Below are 24,088 nucleotides of genomic sequence, written 5' to 3' on the forward strand. Positions count from 1 at the left end.
TGTTAATGCTCATATATCAGGCAACACTCACCCGATTGTTTTAAATGAACATGCGCTTAAAAGGGGACATTTTAGTCTACATTTGAAACATTTAAAAGTCAAAGTCAACATTGGGGTTGGGGTGATAAATACGAAAATAAATATAGCGAGTGGTAAGGGGGTTAATTAGATTGGTGCAGTCAATATTGATTTGCAAAGAAACCATTTGTCATATGAATGTATTGGGTTGGACAATCAGTTATTGCTGATTTCACTCACAGGTATTTACTGATATTTTTATAAATTATATTTTTACATCTTGGCACATATAATTTATTTTGATATATTATAACTTGGCCCCTTTATTAAATATTCCCTAACTTATGTTTTGTTAGGTTATTATTTAGGGAATATAATATAACTTGTGTTTTGATGGAATTGAGATAGTCAAGACTGGGAGGAGAGGGGCAATAACACCCTGGATTACCCTGCATACATGTAATGTTATATTACATAAGATTTGAACTTTTTTTTTAAGAAATACATTTATGTAATAGTGTTACAGGTAGTTTAAAAAAAGAGATTTGGAAGCCCATTGTTAAGCACACAATTTATCACAATTTTTTTTAAGTTACCTACAATATATTTGTTTTTATATATACATATATATACATATATATATATATATATATATATATATATATATATATATATATATATATATATATATATATATATATATATATGCCATAGCTAAGTTATTCTGCTAAATTATCAGTTTGATCGCATAGTTATATTTAATTAATTATAACATTTTATAGTAAACATATGAAACAATAGTTTTTTTATTACTCAAAGAAAAAATACATATCGTAGTCGTACAGGAGAAAGTGACCAACTATCAAAACGTAAAATGTTCAGGAGGGCCATTTAAGTCACTTTTGCTTGGCAAGAAAATAAACATCAATGCAGTTAGTAATTTTTAACAAGTCAATATTTTATACTTCCAAGTTTAAAATCGCTTTGGGATTTTTTAAGGGCAATATGAGCTAGTAAGACATGAAATAGTCAACTATAACGTATTTGTAAAAAATGCACTTGGTCACTTTCTCCTGTATGACTACAATATACATGTAACTTATAACGATTAATAAAAGTTAAGTCTTGAGACCCTTGCTTTCCACCAGAATCTCCAAACTTACAATAAAATTCTTCTAAATTTATACATACTAATTAACCTGTTCGGGAATGAGTTTCTGCAGACAAAACTGTATCGGGGGAGCGAGTTTTTGTAAAACTTTTTTTTATAATTTTATATCATATCAATGCTATAAGCAACATATCCTCTTTCTCTTATCAAAATTATCAATGTTTTATTTAATGGGTTTTCTTCGACAGCATCATTATGATAGCTCCACACAAACTTTGTTTAAAGTAAAATGTCATAGGTAAAACCACAGATCATTCAAGTGACATTTTAGAAATAAATGTCACCAGACTTTAGTTATAAGCGCAGCCGTTCATGTATTTATATTATATAAAATTATATATTATATTCTTATGAGGAAGGTTTTATTTGGACGACCATGTATGGTCATACCACCGGACAGGTTAGTCTTTTGGATTTATATTCCGAAGGTTTGTACCTTAATTTTTAAATACGAATAGAAGTAATTAAATATCAAAACATTTAACATTTTGGAAATTAAATAGTGTTATTATTTTCTAGGAGTACATTTATCATAAAGTTTATGATTAAGTTAAGCAGGTTTCATTCAAACAAAAATAGCTATAACAGTGCTCAAACAGCAAACACAATACAACACCAGCAGAAGAGGTAACTTAGCAATGCCTTATCAAAAAGCCATCCTTTATTATGACTATTCTGAGGTATCTTTTGAATGTAAAGTTGGGTATAAAAACATATTCACAATTGCCCATAGTATACGCAACAATCAATACGATTGATCAATTAAACCTTAAAAAATGAGGTAAAAACTACATTGAGATATGATTTGTTGCTGAGAATAAATTGTAGTTGTATTTTATAAAGTTAATAACTTTTAGTCACTCGCCACCCTTTATTCATAGTACTGATCTTAATAAAAAAGGGAAGTTAAATATTTCACAGTGAAACGAAGTTATGTACATAAATAAAATTCAATGTATTTAAAAAAAAAGTTAACTGATTTTTATGACATTTATATTTCATGTGACATATTATATTTGGAAATGGTAAATCTCACAAATGAAAACTCTAAGTAAAAAATGTAATTCTTTCATCATAATTGTAAAGAAGACTTTGTTTTATCAGCTTAACCTTTTCACTTAAGTGTTTTCATATAAATTTAGTTTTTAATATCGAAATGAACCGACCCCTATCAAGGGTCCTGCAGGCTCGAGGTTAATATAGTTTAATTTTTTTATTTGCGGTAAAAAAGGTTTTGATACCAAGCTATTTAAATATATTAAATAATAATAACTTTATTAATGGTTCGATTAGGTTTTCTGTAGTTTTTATTTTATTTTGTATGAGAATTGTATATTTCAAATTTAAAATAAAATTGAGCATGAGTAAAAATAGCAACTGAATTGATTAATAAATTAATATTATTTCTTGATAGTTGACTTTTTTGTTAAAAAAGGCCTTTTATTTGCATATCAGACTAACAATACGTAGGTATCTTGTTTATATTCTAAATTACCAGTTCTTAATGTTTCAGACCTATTGACCATAAAAAAATATTAGTTAAAATAAAGGTCCGAATGTTTTTCATATGTACATTCATAACTTCTGTGCAGTATAGTTAAAATTAATGATTTGAGAAAAATATCGTTACCTTATTTTTTTAAGCTGTTTATAATAAACAATAACTAACAATTTTAACATCCTATGTAAGTATAAGATTTAACATTATAATTCTTCCATAAATGGTTTGGACTCCATCTAAAAATAAAAAAAGAATTTAAGAGTCAACATTATAAATTAAAACCTTTCCTCAAATAATTTCACAAAAATATCACGGTAATTTTTGACATTACAAAACTTTGGTCTGAATGCTAGAGGAGGTATCAACCGGGAGAAAAAAGGTTACTTGAAAACCAAGTGTTTGAAGGAGCAAAAATATAGAGTCTAGAAAGTAGCAGGAGTTAATATTTCCTTACAATAACCAATTTATGTACATTAAAAATTATCATTATATGGTTTCCACCAATTCCCAGACAAATAACTGCAGTAAACAAACTCAATAAATACCAAATTAAAAATGAAAATTGTAAAACCGAGTTAGTGGTATACCCGAGAAATAATAACACTAAATTTTAGAGATTTTAGTTTTTACAGCAAAATCTAATTTTATTGAAATAGATATTTGAGATTAATTTTAGCTGATAAAAGCGATATGAAAGTAGCATATTCAATAAACAGACTTGTTCCTATGACGTTCATTCATGCATTATAACAAAGACCTTTTGCACTAGAATAGCGAAGAGACAGAAAAAATATAGGTATAAAAAATATTACCCATAACCAGTAAATCTTTCATTAGATTACAACATGACAATCGATACTCACAGACATGCAATACAAATAAACACAAAAGCAATATTTACCCTACCTTACTCATATACCATAAATATACTAACAATCCAATAATTGACTATAAATTATTGTAAAAATCTATAATTTAAAAAAAGTTAATAGGTTGTCTTTCCTACTACCCACCCTGATGAAATAAAATCTAATACCACTGTGTATACTTATAAACTAGAATGCATTTAAGAAGGCCAGTCTCTACAATTTAGAAACTATGTTAACCCAATATCCGCTTCTCAAATCTGTGATAGGATCAATGTTTCACGGCATGAAATCATCTGTTAATAGAGAAGTACGTTACAAACCTTTTACACAATAAACTATACACTTGAGTTTTGAATGAGATGGCGATATAAAATAACATGTATGAACAAACTTTTTCTGTGTGTTTCTTTCTTATGAGAAGAAGAGATATTTTATCAGTTTAAGGCGACCACAGAGATAACTCCAGCCTAATTTAACTATACAAAAGAATATTGCTATCCAGATTACTCCGAGAGAAGCTGATGGTTTTAAGAACAGTTGTACATTTTAAGGAGAAGTCATTATGATCAGAATCTAGAGTACTAGCCACTCATAAATGTTGCGAACAAGGTATCATTGGCTCACTCATGTACTCGCAGATAATTTGAGATGAAAACGAAAGAAATCATTATTAGAGGCATACTTATTAAACATAGTAGTTACTCACCATAAAAGATAGAATCCAACGTTATATTAAATTTAGGCATATTTAAAATGGAGAAGAAAAAAAACAATCCCACATAGATTTTAATAATGTCAAGTAAGAAGAAAATAAAGGTTCGGCCAATATATTAACAGTTTGTGCAGATAGTTTTTATTCAATTTCAATGTGCTTTGTTACCAGGTGCCATCTATAAAAAAGGATATTTTACATAAAAAAGTGCAAGAATTTCAAATATAATGCTAAAATTAGATAGACCATTTTGTAATAGGAGAAAACTATTTGAAAAACTAAAAAACTATTTAAGGGGTGCAAATAAGTATGTGGAGTTATCCAACTGTCTATAAAATGAAATGAAATATATAGACATATTTATCAATCATAACATTTAAAATACATATTCTTTTTACTCACACCATACCTGACTACAAGCAGTTTAAAATTTAGAATTTGCAATTCAACACAGAGAGCATGCAAACACTTAAACCCTTTACCTGTGGGTGACGATTTCTATACATATTTCAAACCAAATCCAATCCTCAATCAAACTCATAAACTACTACCATTTAAATAAGACAAAGAAGCTTAGAAAAAGATTTTGTATTGCATATATGTACATACATAGTTGAGATCCAAAACACTAATTCAACTGTATGTTATCATTGAAAAAATAAGCTGAAAACTACAAAGCACATGGTGCCCCAACTTCAAATCTTGTGAATCAAAATTGTTAATACATCACAAAACACCATCAGTAAATCGAGGACCGTGTAAAGCAGTTTTTAAGTAAAATTATAATATTTTATATTTGTGGATGAATTTTTACTCTTTAGTACATTGAGAGAAAAAATTTCCTTCTTCCTCTTTTTTTGTAGATCCTAGGGATCTGTTAGTGCCTCCGGATGTTGCTCTTGGGATGTTGACTCCCAGCTGTCTTTCCATCTTTTCGGAGGTCTGCCTGGGGGTCTGTGTCCTTCAGGGTTACCTTGAAGGGCGATACGTGGAAGTCTGCCTTCTGACATTCTGTTTATATGTTCATTCCAGTATCGCCTTCGTTGTCGTCCCCACCTCACGATATCCTCCGTCTTACACATGCTCCGGATATCGGTATTTCTTACTCGGTCTCGCAATGTGTTTCCGGTTCTGGATCAGAGGGTCTTCATCTCGGAGGTTCGGGGTCGAGATTTTGTTCTAGAAGTATCTGCTCTTGCCTCAATCCCATAAGTGGCTATTGGTCGAACATATGTTTTGGATATTTTCATTTTACTTTCTATTGTCATGCGTTTGTTCTTAAGGGAACAAACACATGAGAATAAAAATAGAAAAAAATGCTTTTGAAAAAAAGTATATAAGGTAAATGTGTTGGTTCATGGCGTAATAAAATTTATAAAACATAAAAAAACTAGTGAGACGATGAATAAAAACAAAAAGAAAAATAAAACAGTGGTAGTAGAAAAAAAAATTATATTAAAATGAAAAACTTACCATGATATTGGAATTGGAACTTTTAATTTGATTGGATTTTCTGATCCAAGCACACAATAAAGGTGTAAATAAGTCCGGATTCGGTAATGTGGTAGTCGAGTAACTATCAGTCGTATTGTTCTCGTCAGGTTTGGGTAGGTCTGAGTCATCATTTACAGGTTTTTCCCAACTATTACCAAATATCTTGGGAGATATTTTAAATAATACATATGACATGATGTAGCCTAATATCATTGTCACGAGAAAACCAAGAACGCCTGACCACATGTAGGATAAGCGATAGAGATAAAAGTATTCACTGCAAAAAGAGAAAAAGAATAATTAACATCAATTGATTGAAACCCCGGAGGGATTGTTAGCAAGATTTTTATAAATGTCTCAACGGAGACAAACAAGTGTTTTGTGGAGGAAATATGGAATTCTGGTAATTTTCCTAGTACATATGTGAAATATTGGGTTGATGCAAAAGTAATGACCGTTTTTTATGATCCCTGGTAAAAATTTTTTTTTCATAAATTATGAATAGTATCTTCTTTTTTTATGCTTCTATTGTATAAAGGATGCTTTCCCTCTACTTTCTATTCAGTTTTGGCCTGGCCAGAGTACAGTAATAACCCCTTGTATTTTTTCATAATGTCGTTTGATAAAGTGCATTTACGTATTGTTTACTTTATGAATTCCGTAAAGACAATACCGCGAGTGTGGCAACCAAAAACATTTGTGAAGTGTATGGTGCAGATGTCATCAAAGTTCGACAGGTACGAAGATGGTTTGCAAAATTCCGATCTGGAGATTTTTCACTCATTGATAAACCACGTACCGGGCGGCCATTGAAGTCTGATGACGACGAATTAAAAGTCATAATTGACACCAATCCACGTCTAACCATCAGGGAGATTGTGTCAATGATGGGAGTCAACCAAACAATCGCATTAAGACATTTGAAGCGTATGGAAATGGTTTCGCGGTACGACGTTTGGATACCTCATCAATTGTCGGCTGCCAATTTATTGGATCGTGTTTCAACGCGCGTTGCTTTAAGTGCGAGACAAAAACATGAACCTTTTTGCATCGTTTGGTGACGGGAGATGAGAAATGAGTTGTGGACAACAACGTAACAAGAAAAAGACATTGGACTATACCTGGACAAGCCCCATTAACAACTTCGAAGGCCGAAATCCATAAAAAAAGTTATAATTTGTGTTTGGTGGAATAATAAGGGTATTGTGTGTTTTGAACTCTTGGAACACGATAAGACAAGTACAACAGAACGATATTGTCAGCAATTATCCAAATTGAACATTGTCCTTCAAAAGGATAGACCAGAATTGGTAAACAGAAAAGGGGCAGTGTTTCATTACGACAAGGCGCGACCACATGTGGCTATGATGACCCAACACAAGCTAAATGAGTTAACTTGGGATGTTATCAAGCATCCACTGTATTTTTCAGATCTTGTTCTTTCTGATTTTTATTTATTCCGATCACTGCGAAAAAATTTTATTGATGAAAAAAATTATTCAATAGAGCAGGTAAAAACATCCCTTACTTCATTTTTCGCATTAAAATCCGCGGAATTTTATACTACTGGTATTAATAAGTTGATAGAAAGATGGAAGAAGGTTAAAAGAACTGATGGAAATTTTATAATTTATTAAATAAATAATACACAAGAAAAAAAAATTAAAAAAAAATATATGTAAAAAACGGTCAAAACTTTTGCATCAACCCAATAAATGAAATAAAATTAACTGGTATACGTAAATAAACGTTTTGATATTATTTTTTTACATCTCAACATAGATAAAGAAGAATATGGAAGTCTGGGCATTTACGGGGCTTACGACTCTCATAGGCTGATGTAAGTGATCACTTTACACACGTGTAACATTCACCAATTCTACCTGTGATTGACAACCACACTACTCAAATTCTTGGAAGTTCTATATATGTGATCCAATTTCGAAATATTCTTCATATCGTCTTCATCTATGTTGGAATGTCAAAAAAATAATATGAAAAATAACTCCTATAATTGGAGATAATCCAAATTTGTGAACAAGTATTTGGACACACTCAAAATGTTGTAAATGTTTTAATGCTTGCATGTGAAACATTCCTTTTCATATTCACTCTCAAATGGTACATAGAAGTTTGAAGCTACCAGAATCGAGAAACGATATATTGAATTTTTTTTCAATGCGTTGCCGTGTGCAATTTTTTTGAGCTGTAATAATCTAAAAGTAGGGGAGAGATATAAAAAAATATGTACCTGTCATCGGTAGAGTCTCTCATTAGGTATGAGGTGACAGTGTTCTCAGTACTATTTGAAAATATTGTGGAATTATTGCAGCCAGCTATACTAGTGGGTAAATACGGCGGAGGTGGTTTGGGTCCACCGAATCCTATCCAGAGTGATATTGCTAATCCACAAAGAAATCCAATCATTGAACCCTACAAATTAACATGTGCGGCAATTTAAAACATACAATTCTAAATCATTCGAATGTCGAAATGCCACCATTAACAATGGTATGTACTGAAACAAGTGGCAAATGGGGGTCTTATTTTCGTTCACGTACATCGTGAACAGTCGTCCAAAGGGTGCCAAATTCTTCAATATTCGGTAGTGAATTTTCATAATTTCTAAACAATGCACTTATTGTTAAATACTTCATTATAAACTGGAATCCTTGTTGATGACGACTGTGACAAGTCGGAATTCCACAATTGACACAGTAAAAATAATTCTAAATCAAAGCCAGTTTTCAGATATCCATTACATATAATTTGTATATTATATGTACATTAAATATGTACATTAACCCTTTCCTGTACCCCAAAATTAAAAAAAAATCTAGGTAGCCACTTACATTCAATTGGAAAAAACTTTTGTACTCTGCTCCACATACTGTTGTAATAGATACGAGTGACAAAAATGTAAGCTTGGAATTTAAATGAATACTAATGTTGAATAACATCCGACATGGGACCTAAGAGCAAAAAATCGATGTCGAATGAAATTCGACATTGGACCAGTAAGGGTTTAATACTTGTATGTGTCTCTCTGTATATTAAATATGTGTTGCTCTGTTATAATTTCTCAACTAAAATCAACAAAATGTTACAAAGCGCCCCATCTCACCATTCCCAACACGTGCAATCATAAAACATTGTATGTATAATATTAATGGATTCAAACAAAAGTAAACAGAAATGTTGTGCTTGATGGATGTCAAAATATTGATTTTCTAATATGGCTACAACGGATCAATTCCAAAAATGTAAACGCTGGAATATACCTTTTCATTCGCTCGTAATGTAAACATTCCCAGAGTAAAAACTCCAAAGAGAGGGCCGCCAACAACACCGAAAATAGTTAATGCCGCTTGAAGAACTCCTCCTAAGTATTGTGCGATGAAAGCTATGGCTAAACAGACGAGTCCATAGATACAAGCCATCACTTTCGATTGAAGGGCCATTTTATCTTCTGGAAGAGGAGCGTTTTTGATGTGCTGGTACAGGGGCTGTAGAAAAAAATAATTAAGGTTTACCAAACTGGTAAAGTAACTTATTTAAAACCGCACGGTAATACATATACTTCCATGGAAAACTTAAATAAATGAAAATGTTGTTTGCCCTATGATGTACATTTACTAGGTGTATGCATAAGTTTTTGCCGGTTTTTGTGGTAAAGAAAACATGTAATTTTCAAGGGAAATTATTTAGTTGCTTAGTACTGGCAAACGGCTTCTACATACTTCGCCCATCTTTCAAGTTATGAATACTATGCCAGAAAAACGGTTTGTCTTTTGAGGGAAACCATTAGTTGAGCCATTTTTCAACTTCCTCAAAATTGTTGAAGTGCTGCTCTGCGCCGCGTGCCCCATTGATGCGATGATCAGATGGCGCCAGGTCGGGGGAGTAAGGCGAGTGCGGAAAGATGTCCCATCCAAGCAATTTCAAGGTGTCTTTCTTGTGACACATTTAATGCTTTTGCCAATTCATGATATGTTTCACATGGATCATCATCCAGTAACGTCTGCAATTGCTCATCTTCAAACTGTTGTGGTCTACCAGAGCAAGCACTGCCTTTCACATTGAAATCGCCACATTTAAAATTTTGTAAACCATGTCTGACATGTTTTAATTGATGAAGCATGTTCACCATGTTTCAACGAGCTAACAATGACTTTTCACTGCCTTTTTCTTTTGATTAAATGAGAAAAGCAAATGTTCTGTTTCAGGCACAAATGTCGTGCATGATCACTGAACGATACAATACAGATGCTATTGTTTGACAGACTCAACAACCGGAAAAGACTTATGCATACACCTGATTTAATCGCATAATTGTTCATAAGCATACCCTCGCACACATCATTTGTGTAAAGCAGCATACCCTTATAAAATACCAAAACAAAATGAAATGATCAATACCTAGTTGCTAGTTATTACAAATAAATGATTGAGGTCACATATACATATTTACAGTTATAAAAAAAAATTAAGTCCGCATGGAAATAATGAAAATAAAAAGTATTTTTCTTTTTTATCATGTTTTGAGTATAATAATATTTATATATATTTATATATATATATATATATATATATATATATATATATATATATATATATATATATATATATATATATATATATATATATATATTTATTTATATTTATATATACATACATATATATTTATAAATACGGTTGAACTCGGTTACAACGAGCAAGACGGGACCGATCTCGTTATAACATGTTTACAATTCGAGGGTTTGTTTCTAACTGATCTGCTTTATGTAGAATTGATCAGACATTGCCCACCATATAATGTTTATTATACATTGTCCAAAGTAAGTATCGGTAAAATCTTTGTAACACGTATGACATCCATCACTAAAAAAAAAATTGTGTTTATTTTAATGAGGTGCTGAGCTGCTGGCGTTAATAAATAACTAGTAACTTCACAAAGCATTACATGCAATTTTAACTATTAGGTTGATGCATAAGTAACGTCGTATGTTTACGTAGACTGTAGCATATTTTTTTCACCAACCGTGTTAACAGATATTCTTAATGGTGTCTATGTGTCATATAAAGTAGTGTTTTTTATAACTTTTTTTTCAGTTTTACCGTTAGAGGTAGAGGTTTACAGAGGTCTTGTGAATTTTTTATTTCTCAGAGAATAGATTGCATATTTGACACTTTTACTTTTTGAATTCGATAAAGGTTTGTTTAATTCAGACCTGGAAATTATCAACAGCTGATGAAGAAAGATCGGAACGCCCTTCAACCACCGATGATGATGTACTGAAAGCCATACTTGAAGCTGATCCCCGTCAAAATACCAGGGACATTGCATTGACGATGGGTATTGATCAATCTACGGTGGTGAGGCATCTGCATCGCATTGGAACGGGTTTTAAGTACGGCGTATTGGTCTCGCACGAATGGTCACCCGCAAATCTGTTAGACCAAGTTACAACATGTGTTTCCTTGTATGCGAGACAAAATCATGAGCCCTTTTTGCATTGGCTAGTGATGGAAGATGAAGAATAGGTTGTGTATAGTAATAAAACAAGGAAGCGACACTGGACCAAGCCAGGGCAAGTCCCATTAACAACTCCCAAAGCAGCACTTCTTAAAAAAAAAGCTTTGTGTTTGGTGGAATATGAAAACCATTATTTATTATCAATTGTTGCGACCTAACCAAACAATAAATGCTGAGAGATACTGTGAACAGATTAAAAAATTAAAGTCGGCACTCGTAATAAAACGACCCCAACTTATCAATCGCAAGGGTGTCGTCTTTCACCGTGATAACGCGAGGTCACATTCTGCGATGATAACACAACATAAATTAAAAGAGCTAAATTAAGATATTTTAAAGGATCCACTTTATTCTCCTGATTAAGCTCCTTCTGATTTCCATATTTTTTTATCTATACAAAATGATTTAAATAGGAAAAAATTTAAAACAACGGAGGATGTGAGAACAGCAATAGACACGTTCTTTGCATCGAAACCCGAAAGTTTCTATTCTAATGAAATCAAAAAGTTGACAGAAAGATGGAAAAAAGTCATTTTAAATTATTGAAATTATGTAATTAATCAAATTAATAAAGTACATATATGCGAAAAAAAAAAAAAAATTCTTAAAAAATACAATGTTACTTATGCATCAAACTAATATATCCAAGGATACTTTTTCAATGTTGTCGGGAAAAACACCATTTAAGTACTTAGTATCTTAACTATTGTCAATAATATTAATAATATTGTCTTATAATCCAATCCGGTGGCATCGGTGTAGCCAACCGCCTGGTCAGATTTTATTGCTTAGGGTTGAAAAACGTGTTTTTAAAAAAAAGACACATTAGCATTTTTCATAATTTTTTTGACATTATTTTAGCCGGTATAGGCGAGAAGTAGCTCATTATGACCGTGAATAAATGTATGAAAAAAATCACAAACTTAAATGTCAATGAATGTTTTCTCGTTATATCCGAGATCTTGCATATCCGTGATTGTAATAACCAAGTTCAACCGTATGAAAAAATGAAATCTCTCCGCATTTTTTTTAAAATTATCTTGCCGCAAATTTACAATATAACTTCATCGACCGATGGCACTATTAATACAAATAACATTTTACGAATATTTAAAAAAGCCGCTGGGTCACTCTGTCACTGTGTCACCTCAATTTCTACATGTTTTTAGAAGTTTTAGAGGTGTAAAGTATCATAAAAAATGTGCTGGAATAGTATTTGTTTGTATATTTTATAAAATAAAAAAATTTCACATATCGCGCACTCCTTTCAAGAACGTCATAAATCAAAAATTGTCAATTTTCAGTTGTGCATCTTTTCGGAGTGCCTAGAGAATGTACTACATATATCCCAGCAAATAAGTCATATTTATAACTTAATATTTACCCGCTACAGGGCAGAAAGTGTTGTTTTTGCATTTTGAAGAAAAGGTATTGTTTAATTATTTTTTTAAATATACTAAATATTTTTCAAATGGAAAAAAATCTTCAGGTTTTACTAAAAAGATTAGTAAGTGGCTTGATATTTATTTTTAATACATTGTATTGTATTTTTAAACTTTAAAATCATCCTCCTGAAAAATCAAGTTTTTTTATTTATGATGTTCTCGAAAGGAGTGAGCGATATGCTTCATGTAACATTCAATAGTAACTAAATCGTATTTATCTTTTTTTCTGGTTAAATGAGATGGAGACATTCAAATGCATAGTAAAAGGTGCCAATAGAATAATTGTATTTGCGCACACATTAGAACATTAAGAATACCAAACTAACAAATTTGGAGGTCCTCACCAAAAAGTTACATTTCATTATAAATGACTTAAGTAATCAGGAATTCAAGCTTGTAAATTGTTACGTTTTGCTAGGATTTAATGATTTCATATTGGTTTAACACAGGATTGGTCACGTTTTATCGCAACTTTAATTAAGATTTCTATAGAATATAGTAAACAGAAAAGATTTGCATTAAATTGATTTTTCGTGCAATATTGGAAATGTAACTTTTTGGTGAGGACCTCCACAAATGTACTGTTATAACCTTGACGTAATCCTGCAAGGTGACAGCCGCAAGACTGTTGCAAGCTGCCGACACAGTGGACAGCGAAGCGCTGAATATACCGGCTATGAAGAGTCCAGCCAACCCCGGAGTGCCACCCATAGTGTCCACGACATAGTAGGGCATCAGCTGGTCGTTGGATGATATCTTACCATCCTTTACCGGATCGCAGTCATAGTATTTAGAGTAAATGGCAAGGCCGCTATAAATTTAGAAATAAATATTTATGACTATGAATTATAAAAGTCAATGATGTTTAACCCTTATCGGTCCCATGTGGAATCTCATTCAACATCGATTTCTTCCTCATGGTACCATGTCGAATGTCATTAAACATTTTTTGTTGTTGTAAGTATTATTAACCAAAAAAATTTTTGAGAATGGAGCATTATTGTAAACACTGAATTAAACTTACAATTTTAAATGAACCTACTTAAAATAAATAGCTTTTAGTATTACTTATCATTTAAAACAGTTTTGAAAAGTAGATTTTTAATTACTTTTAGTCATCATTAAGCAGGAGATAAAGCATAGATATATAAATATATAATGAGTATTAAAATATATAAATATATAATAATCTAAAATATATAATAAGTATTTTTTTTTAAGTGGAAATAATTCATATAAATATACAATACAATAATACTTCAGCTGCACTGGTAACGCTTTCCCAAAAGGGTAGAGTATAAACTCTGTCTACTCATGTATCAATTAATTAAATAATATTCCTCCAGAGTATCTAAAAGAACTGCGCGTTCCAGACAAATTGGTTGATAGACGTCTTAAGCTTTGGTCGGTTACAACCACTATGGGTAAAGTTATCCTACCAGCATACTAAATTTGGCGAGAGCGCCTGCGCTATTGCGGGACTGATGGCATGAATACTCTTCCATCAGTGGTTAGAAACAGTGAGAGTGAGATGATCTTTTAAAAAAAACAAAAAATGCATTTCTTTGCTAAATTATTTCCACAATCTCCATTTCCCCAATTAAATCACAGTGAAGAACCCTTGAGGTAGTATTTTACGAAAAGAGAGTTAAATAAATTATCTTAAATTATTATTATTCTAGTAATAATAAATAGTATACAACACCTGAAAGATGTACTAAAACTGAGTAATGATAAAATTGGCCAATTCCACCAAAGGCATTTCTGGGAAGTTTTCAAGTCTTTAACGGTCAATAATCTTTGGACCTGAAAAAAGTGGAAGAGATAAAACTTAATGTAGGAACATAGATTACAAATTATTTACAAAGATTAACTAAGATCTTGTATTCAGATATGTAACATGATACATAATGACAGACAGAAATATTTAATTAAAATTACAATGAAGATCTTATCTTCATTCATAAATCACAATATTTACACTGTATTCATAATCATTAATAGATTAAGTGGTAGATAGTAGACTGTTACATTATCCTTTCAAATATTTAAAAAGAATTAGTGTAGCATTGTACAATATTATCTTGAAAGAGCATAGTATTTTCACGCATTCTTATTTTATAATAAAATCTTTTCTAAACATATAAAGATTATCACGAATCGAGTTTCTATAATAAAGAAAATACAAAGTTTTAGATCGATTCAACAAGTGGGGAGTGGATAAATCAACCATTTATGGACAATAGATTGATTTCCGTAGCCAAACTAAATAAAAGCTTTTATTATTATTTATCCCAATACCTCTGGATGATATAAAAATATGTGTATTATAGATGTCTTAACATAATACAAAGCATCTATTGTTTTTAAACGATAGATGGAAAGCATCCAGGGGCTTAAGACTTTGGCTGACATAAGTGATCACTTTATAAACTTGTGTAACATTCACCATAACTGCCTGGCCGGTAGCCTGCTTATATTGCGGTAGATGTCTTTCAAATAAAAACGATAGATGTTTCATACTATTATACCAATGAGTATTGCATTGCTAAGCATAGTGCTAATTCTACTTGTAAGTAGTTAGGCATTTCAAAACCATAATAAATTTTGACTGATCACACAACACTAACCTGCGTTTGATTAACAGCATAAAGTGACAGATATGTAACCATTCCTCCGATTACAAGGGACCACCAAGTGTGACGTACAGTCGGGTCTAAGCTGAAACTAAAAACGAGTTTGAAAATTGAACCTCTGAAAAAATACATAGCTTTGAAAGCTACCTGCAAAGAAAATACAACAATCATAACCACAATCAAAAGAGTGTCTATCTAGGAAAAAGATAAAATAAAACTTGAACAGGGTAGATTTTTAAGGAGGGTAAATAAACTTATAGAAAGTAAATTGGCTTTTAACTTCTAATGTAGGCGATACAACCCCCTACAGACACTGGAGAGATCTAGGGGGCGATAGTATTACACTTCATAAAGGATTGAGATATCTTGTAAATATTGTTAAAAAAAAAAAAATCATTTAGCCAAATACAGTAAAATTATATATACATCCATCACTATATCATACTCAAATTTTTAAAAATAAGAAAATTAAATATCAGTGTAATTTCCTGAAACAAAAAAAAACAATCATTCTTTCAAAATATTAATATTCAAACACATTTATACTAGGTTTTTCACATGCTAGTCTGTTGCTGGCTCAGTGATTTATTGATGAATGAAGCAACTGTAAAATTAAGATTGATAAAATATTTAAACTCTGCAAAATGGCTAGCCACTGCTAACGAGAGTGCTGATATATCTAACCTTGACAAAATAAAACAGACTTACTTGAAGAACTCTATTCGCCCGCCGTCTTGAGCGATTTTCCAAATCATATCCAAGCCTCCAGCGGCTATAGCTGCATATATTATGATACTATACACAGCAGCAAACATAAGTAATGATTGAAATACATCGGTCATTAAGACCGCCTTCATTCCTCCAATTGTCGAGTAAAATGTGCAAACGAGTCCTAAAAGCAAATTGAACATTAAACATTGTAATTGAATGAACATTCGGTAATTGAATCTCTTAGTTCTAAAAGGTTTCTTAATGGATTTCCCCATGTTTTAAGTAAAATAATAAATATATATATATATATATATATATATATATATATATATATATATATATATATATATATATATATATATATATATATATATATATATATATATATATATATATATATATATATATATATATATATATATATATATATATATATATATATATGTATATATATATATATATATATATATATATATGTATATATATATATATATATACATATATGTATATATATATACATATATATATATATATATGTACCACTCACTCCTTTCAACAACGTCATTTATAAAAAATCAACAATTTTCAGTTGTGCATGTTTTCGGAATGCCCAGAAAATGTACTATATCCCAGCAAAAGCGGCATATTTTCAACTTAATATTTACCCGCTACAGGAAAGAAAGTGTTTTTTTTTGCATTTTGAAGAAAAGGTATTGTTTAATTATTTTCATAAATATATATTTTTCAAATGGAGAAAAAACCTTCAGGTTAAACCTAAAAAGATCTGTTGCACAGTAAAAAGTTAAGTACCTATTGATATTTATTTTCAATATATTTTACTATATTCTTAAACTTTAAAAACGATCTCCTGAAAAATCTAGTTTTTTTATATTTGACGTTGTTGAAAGGAGAAAGCGATATGTAAATTGTAATTGTGTAAAGTCTTACCAATTAACAGTATAGAAAATGTTTTTGATAAACCAGTTACAGCTTCCAGTGTAATTGCTGGAGCATACAGAACAATTCCCATATACAAAACCATTTGCAGGGTATATGCAATAGATGCTAGCAATCGTAAAGATGGTCCATATCTTAGACCTAAGTACTAGAAAAATAATTGAAGGCAATTAGGACTCAACTGAAGAAAATAAATAAAGATGACAATTCAAACCAATTAAACATACATCAACTCTATCCATTAAGACTAGTAAATAATGATAATGCATTGTATAGTTATTATCACAACATTTGTAGCGTGAGTGTTATTCAACCAATAGACTTCTTAAAATTTTAAACAATATACCAGGTTTCTTGAATGCTTTCCGCAGATACTTTGTAGCACATTTTTTAAACTTTATAAAATTAATTAACGTTGTTTTCACAACTTTTTTTTAATAAATATAATTTAAGCTACCGGTTTCGACAATACCTTGTCATCATCAGGGTTTATTTTAAATCAGAAACATTAAAATAATACTAAATTTAGGATTTTTATGGAGTGTGTGGAAGTTTTTAGTGAGAGTATTTTGATGTTTTTGATTTAAAATAAACCCTGATGATGACAAGGTATTGTCGAAACCGGTAGGTTAAATTGTATTTTTTTAAAAGTGGTGAAAACAAAGTTAATTAATTTTATAAAGTTTTTTAAAATATACCAGTTCTTCAGAATTGTTGTTTGCTTAAAGGTGGCATTACATGCAAAATGAGCATTTTTATAAATGGCAGTTAATAACCTAATTATGCCGAAAAAGGTCATGTGCGGGAAGTTATGCTTTACCATTTCAACTCCAAGAAAGCCAAGCTAAGCTGTAGCTAGCGAGAGCCAGTACATTGAATAAACTATTTTATTCATTTTTATTAAGTATTTTTATGTCTTTCTTAGCCAAAAAAATGACAATTTAGAGGTTACAGAGTTAGTAATCATCATTGTTCTTACATTACGGCAGATTTTTAAATTATTTCCAAAACAACATACATACAATTAAAATAACATTAATAAAATAATTTTTTAAAGATTACTTTAAAGAGAGTCAGCAAGACAATGAAAATAATTTTATCATCTAAATCTAAATAAAAATGATAATTTACTATTTACAATAATAAAGTAAAATGAAATATAATGTAATTTGCTGGAAAAAGATGTAACATTTATTCTACTTATAAAAAAACTATTTAATATTTAGAAAATATAAAGGTATATTATAACTTTTTACAAAGATGCAGCACACAATACTAGTGTGTTTATATCCTTGGTATATTAATAGTATACTTCGCATTTAAATAAACAAATTAACTGTTAAATAAATGTATGATTTTCTCAATGAAATAATAATGGCATAGCAAAATACATTTAATATGTCATATATTACAGTGCCGCCTCCGTAGTGTAATGGTCAGCACGCTCGGCTACCGTTCTGGAGGTCCTAGGTTCGATTCCCAGGGGGGGTAAAATAAATATAAGTGATTTTTTCACTGTTATATTTATTTAATATTACCCTGGACTGGTACCTGAAGCGGAGGGCTGATCACCTTTCCTTCATGTGTAAACGATCAAGATAACACTGCGTTCATATAAAGCAGTGCCCTATGCACCATTTGGTGTGGATAAGGATTTTTATTATTATTATTTATATTAAAACAGAATTCAATTTTAAACATAAATATTTTTAACCACACACATGAATTGATATTGTGGTTAGTAATAATATCCCTGCATTCGACAATCAGTCAACATAGGGTTGATTGACTGAAGTAAAATTGAAAAATAACAAAACCACAAATCAATAAAAATGACCTTTCTCAAATATATTCATAAACCTAATTAATTATTACATCAACCTTTCTTCTAAATCACTATCACATTTTAAATATTCATCCTACTCCATTTTACAACCTACTCCATTTTCCAAGGTAAATAAGCATCATATAATAGTGAAATTTACTAAGTAAAAAACTTAATTAATTAAAAATAAAATAAACACCACTCTGGTTGCCCAAATTATATAGAGGTCTGAAATTTGCAGAATTTATAAGACAGAAACTATCAAAATTCATCACTGAATGTTGTATTTAACCCTTAGCACTGGAGTGCCCGCCACAGGGGCACCATGCACGGTTTGGAATTACTTGAGTGCCGCCGTTACGGTGGCGAGAAATTTGATTATTGTTTCTCTTTTTTGTTGTTTGGTTACTGTTGCAATATAATTTAACTAGAATCATATTTGTACAGTAAAAAAAATAGTATTAAGTAATAAAATTTCTAATTTAATTTCAATTGATATCTCTAATTTTACATATTACAACCTATTTTACCAAAACAAACTTTAAAAAAATAATAATAATTATCTATATTTCCATTTATATTATTATAAAATGCATAGAGTTGGCAGTATGCACATCCAAAAAACTTTCGAGTTGCAAAGGGTTAAACCTGAGCTCAGAACTATATGTGCTAAGAAGTTTATAAATATGTAATTATAAAAAAAAATATTTACCTCGTATGCACTAATTTTTTGTAATTTGAAAAATACTGGTAAATATAAATATGCTGCAATTGGTGTCGCAAGGCCATAAGATACATTAATGACAACAAATTGAGTCCCATAGCTGTAATTTTCTGTTGATACACCAAGAAGTGTAATGGCGGACATAAATGAAGCCATCAATGAGAAACTCACAGGAAGAAACGACATGTTCTTATCAGCCAGCAAATACTCCTGCGAAAAGAGCAAACATTATGTTGGTAACAAATGGTGTACAATGCACATGGTAAGAAATAAGTTATGGTCAGTTCATTGAGTCCAGAGTAGTAATAACATACCAATATTCATTTTGTCTCTTTTTGCTTTGGGCGTTTGCACACATTTACATATCGACCGTTTATAAAATTCACTTAATCTACCTTTTTAGTACAAAAAAAACATAAAACCTGTAAGTAATTATATTTGTTTCATCAATCTATTTATCTCATAAGGTCGGCAATGAGTGATCGGAATAAAGTTATATAGAGTACCTTAAACAATCTCTCTAGAAAAATAATTTCTTTAATGCTTTATGGAGATACTTTGTGGCACATTTAATAAAACTTTATAAAAAAAACTGAAACATTGTTTTAACTACTTTTATTTTTGGTACTTTTCTCCAACCGGTTTCGACAATCATCTTCAGGGATAGATATATATGTACATGGAAAAATGTAACAAAAATAAAAGTGGTAAAAATCGAAATTATAGTTTTATTTTATAGAGTTTGTTGGGTGGAATTGGGAAAACATTTGAAAATTTCTAAGATACAAGAGTAAATTAATATAGATGCACAAGAGACTTATGAAGCAGTTATGAAGAAACTATGGAAAAGTAAAATAAAACCTAGAATATCAACTGAAAATAAATTTGTTTTCCTGTTGGCGGGAATTGAATCTCCAACACCAGTTTAACAGTCAAGCGTCTACCCTGAAATGTTACACCTTCTGCCTTCACAAGCTAGAAGTTGCATATTAATGTACCGAGCACAGAACCATAACCTAATCCATCCCGTGTGCTGAACATCTTTAACTGTACAATGATAAAGATATAAATACCTGGGTTGTTTTTTGCTTCCCTCCAGTGAAGCGGAAGTAAACACCAATACCAATTGAAATGATTATCATCAATACCAAAATGGTATAATCCCATATGTCAAAGTTCAGTTCGACTCCCATTTTCAAGGTTCTACGAAATAGTAAAAAGGAATTACATTTTCATAGTAAAAATATAGAAGGTTATAAGCAAAAAGATGAATTAATAATAAAAGGCATATCCCCAGTTACAAGCTTTGATGATACAAGCTGCAATCATTTACAATATAATTAAATACACCCACCTATATGGCTACCTCGAAATGAAATCTCCATAAAATATTTTCTGATTTCAAAAGGGTGTTCTTCAAATGCATGGGTTAAAATTCAAAATTTAAGGGGTTTTGGAGATGATACACATGTTACTGGCAAAAGACTGGCATGAAAGTACTTGTAACAGTTTGGATTAGTGACAGCAAATTACTTATGACTAATGACCTGGAGCAGTGTTCCCAAAGTGTGCGCTGCGGCGCCCTGGTGCGCCGCAGAAAGTAAAGAGGGGCGCCGTAAGTCGATCCTTATCCGAAACCAAAAATATTCTCGGATATTTATATAAAGCGACAATTTCTTTATTGAGAGCTAGCATCTTTCTACCCAACTATTATTGTAGGTAAGTACCTATTTCTTTCGACTATAATATATGTACATACATATAAAGTCATATTATCTATTCCAAATAGCTTACTAAAGTAGGGCGCCATCACAAAATACTCAACTTGTAAGTGCACCGCGGGCTGAGAAAGATTGGGAACCCCTGAACTGGAGCATTGGGGAGATACACGTACGTTTGTTGGAGGTATGAGATAATATTATATAGAGGTTTGAACTACTTATTTACTTTTATATTTATGGAATACAAGTTGTGTTGTATTTTTGGGTGAAGTCAGGCCAGTCAGTGCTTTTGTTACATGCTTTTGGATGTCATGCATTGTCAGCAGTTTCGGGCATCACTGTACAATAACACAATATCTAGACTGTCGGCTGTCCAAACTCAAAACACAGTAAGGGACATTTTTTTGTAGTAGGTTTTTTTTGCATTTTTGCATTCTACTTAATCCAAAAATGCAAAAAAAAATGTCCCTTACTGTGTTTTAAGTTTGGACAGCCGAAGTGCCCTCACACAACAAAAGGATATTTTTCTATTTTTTTGTAAAATGTTAAGTAAAAGGTATTTATTTTACTTAGTATGCAATAAATTATGATGAAGAGGGTGTACATTTATTTTAATGTGTACATTTAAAAAAACGTTCAATATATGGATATTTCAAATTATTTACAAAAGGGAATTTTCGAGCACACGAACATGAGGGAGTTGATATTGGCTGGCATTACGCAGAAAGAAGCCAGTGCATAAATTTTAAGAAAAAATAAATAAATATGAGAATGCAATTTTTCTTGCTTTATAATATAAGGAACTCAGGGTAAAAGAAATTACCGCTATATAGGAGGAAAAATTAAGTCGGACGGGTTGTGGTCCCGTGGTTAGTGTCGCGGACTCAGTCAAAGTTTCTCAGTTCGAACCCACTCTACCACAATTTGATACCTATTTCTAATAATGAGCCGCTTAGGCTCACAGAAATAGTATGAAATTGAAATATTTGTGTAAATAATAAAAAAATAATAGACCAGAAAAGGAGAATAGCAGGAATAGCTACAGGATTTGTCATTACATACCCGTACTTGTCAAAACTCATGTAATTTAGACAAGATACATGTACTTGAAAATTATCATATATACACTGCAAATTAACCAGATATCAACATTAAATACGCAATATTATAATGAGCCTTATTTATTTTATTGTTATAAAATTGAATACTTAGTAAAATAAATTTAAATAAAAAAGCAGTGAATTATGAGAAGACAATGAAAAACAAATTTTTGAGGAATTCTCATTAAGACTTTCGTATCTAATTTTAACTATTGTAAAATACTGTCTAATTAATAAAATATTTGTAGACATTACCAATGCTAACAAAATGTTAAAAGTGGTTAAAATAAACCATTTTATACATGTTAATTCAGTGTACTTGAAAAATATAAACACAGTTTCGCAGCACGCAAAAATGGCTGGGCTGCATTTTATCAGTCAACATTACTGCAATTTTTTAACGTACCTTACTAGAGGAACAAGTATTAGTCAAATAATAACAATTATTATTCCTTCGTTCAGCAATTTTCAAAGGGCAACTGCATCACCTTATTATTGCTATATAATACCTCACATCACTCCACATAGCGATATACAACACGACTATGCACAATCAGATTTAAAGACGTATCAAATCAGACTGATTTCGAATCGGATTGAGGTTAACTCGGTTTTTTGAAAGGTTTAAAGTTTAGCAAAGATAAAAAACATCTACATCTATCGTTTGAAATGTCAAATGTAAGCAGAGTAACTAGAATATTAAACGACTAGTGCCCGAGTAATGACGGCTACCCGAGTTTCCTTTTTTTTCTTGGTATAGACGGAGCCGGAATGCATATGGCGGCTGTAATTTTGGACGGGTGTTTTCAGCCACCCATTCTCCTATTCTCGCAATGCACTTATTGGCAGAGTCAACAAGTTCATCTTTTTCTTCTGTTTTGCAATAAAAATAAATTTGAGTGTCATCTGAGTAGCAGTGAGACCACAATCCTAATTTTAATTTATTTTTCCTACATATTTCGTTAAGACATATTTCGTATAGAAGAGGACCTAGGACTGATCCTTGCGGTACACCAGTAGAGATGGAATAATTGGGGGATTTTAAATGTTGAAATATGACTGAATATTCATGTGTTGAAAGGTATGAGCAAAACCACGCATGTGCTTTATGACGGATGCTGTAAATCTTCCTCGAGCGTTCCAGCAGAATATTGTGATCAACTGTGTCGAAAGCAGCACTCATATTCAAAGAAATTAAAACAAGGTCACCAGCATCCACAGCAGGCATAATACGCCTGTGTTACGTTGTCAGTCTATGGGCAACTATTTTTTCTAATATTTTTGGTATGACAAGAATGTAGGAAATCGGGCGGTAGCTTGAAAGGTCCTAGGAGTCCAGCTGAGAATTTTTCAAGAGGTGTAACATTAGCTTTTTTATGGCCTTTGGAATAATGCTTTCTCCTGAGATATGTTGATAAGATTTCTTATAAACAGAGCAATTTCATTGACACATTTTTTCAAAAGTTGGCACTAAACTATGTTGGTAGTAGGTCCAATAAACATTGTTTATTGGGCAAAGCATTAATGGTTTTTTTACCTCACTTATTGTGGTTAACTTGAAAAATTCCAGACACTGCAAGGCATTATAAGAAATTGTGATTTTAAAATTTTAGTTTCATCTTCCTGTTTGTGTTTATAAAGCTATTGAGTATAATTATCGGCTGTTTT

General features: G+C 31.2%; 1 protein-coding gene across 2 annotated transcripts; it reads right to left on the bottom strand.

The window, feature by feature from the left end:
• Positions 1 to 1,540: 1,540 nt before the first annotated feature.
• LOC148312924 (putative sodium-dependent multivitamin transporter) lies at positions 1,541 to 23,100 on the bottom strand. 2 transcript variants are annotated; one of them, XR_015838648.1, is made up of 13 exons: positions 22,827 to 23,100; positions 20,673 to 20,802; positions 19,588 to 19,809; positions 17,042 to 17,198; positions 16,091 to 16,274; positions 15,377 to 15,473; positions 14,452 to 14,552; positions 13,338 to 13,557; positions 9,047 to 9,271; positions 8,017 to 8,198; positions 5,745 to 6,042; positions 4,266 to 4,449; positions 1,541 to 2,926 (listed from the first exon to the last, which is right to left on the bottom strand). XR_015838648.1 is itself a non-coding variant. In XM_088271703.1 (12 exons), exons 2-12 carry the CDS (start codon positions 20,790 to 20,792, stop codon positions 2,894 to 2,896), a joined length of 1,839 nt encoding a protein of 612 aa, XP_088127829.1. In that variant the 5' UTR covers positions 20,793 to 20,802; positions 22,827 to 23,018; the 3' UTR covers positions 2,759 to 2,893. The 2 variants fall into 2 exon arrangements, 1 of the variants encoding a protein (XP_088127829.1); XM_088271703.1 differs by lacking the exon at positions 4,266 to 4,449 and having other exon boundaries at positions 2,759 to 2,926; positions 22,827 to 23,018.
• Between the last annotated feature and the right edge of the window lie 988 nt (positions 23,101 to 24,088).

This window comes from Brachycentrus maculatus, unplaced genomic scaffold, assembly GCF_059751285.1.
Source record: "Brachycentrus maculatus isolate JH-2025_06_01 unplaced genomic scaffold, ASM5975128v1 h1tg000029l, whole genome shotgun sequence".
NCBI classification, from domain to species: Eukaryota; Metazoa; Arthropoda; class Insecta; order Trichoptera; family Brachycentridae; genus Brachycentrus; species Brachycentrus maculatus.

Excerpts from the sequence above, each read along its gene's own strand:
- LOC148312924 (XM_088271703.1), bottom strand. The coding sequence starts at position 20,792 with ATGGGAGTCGAACTGAACTTTGACATATGGGATTATACCATTTTGGTA. Across the intron at positions 13,558-14,451 it reads AGTTTTAGTACATCTTTCAG|CGGCCTTGCCATTTACTCTA; the intron begins GTGTTGTATACT and ends CTAAATTTATAG. Across the intron at positions 6,043-8,016 it reads AGAGACTCTACCGATGACAG|TGAATACTTTTATCTCTATC; the intron begins GTACATATTTTT and ends CTCTTTTTGCAG.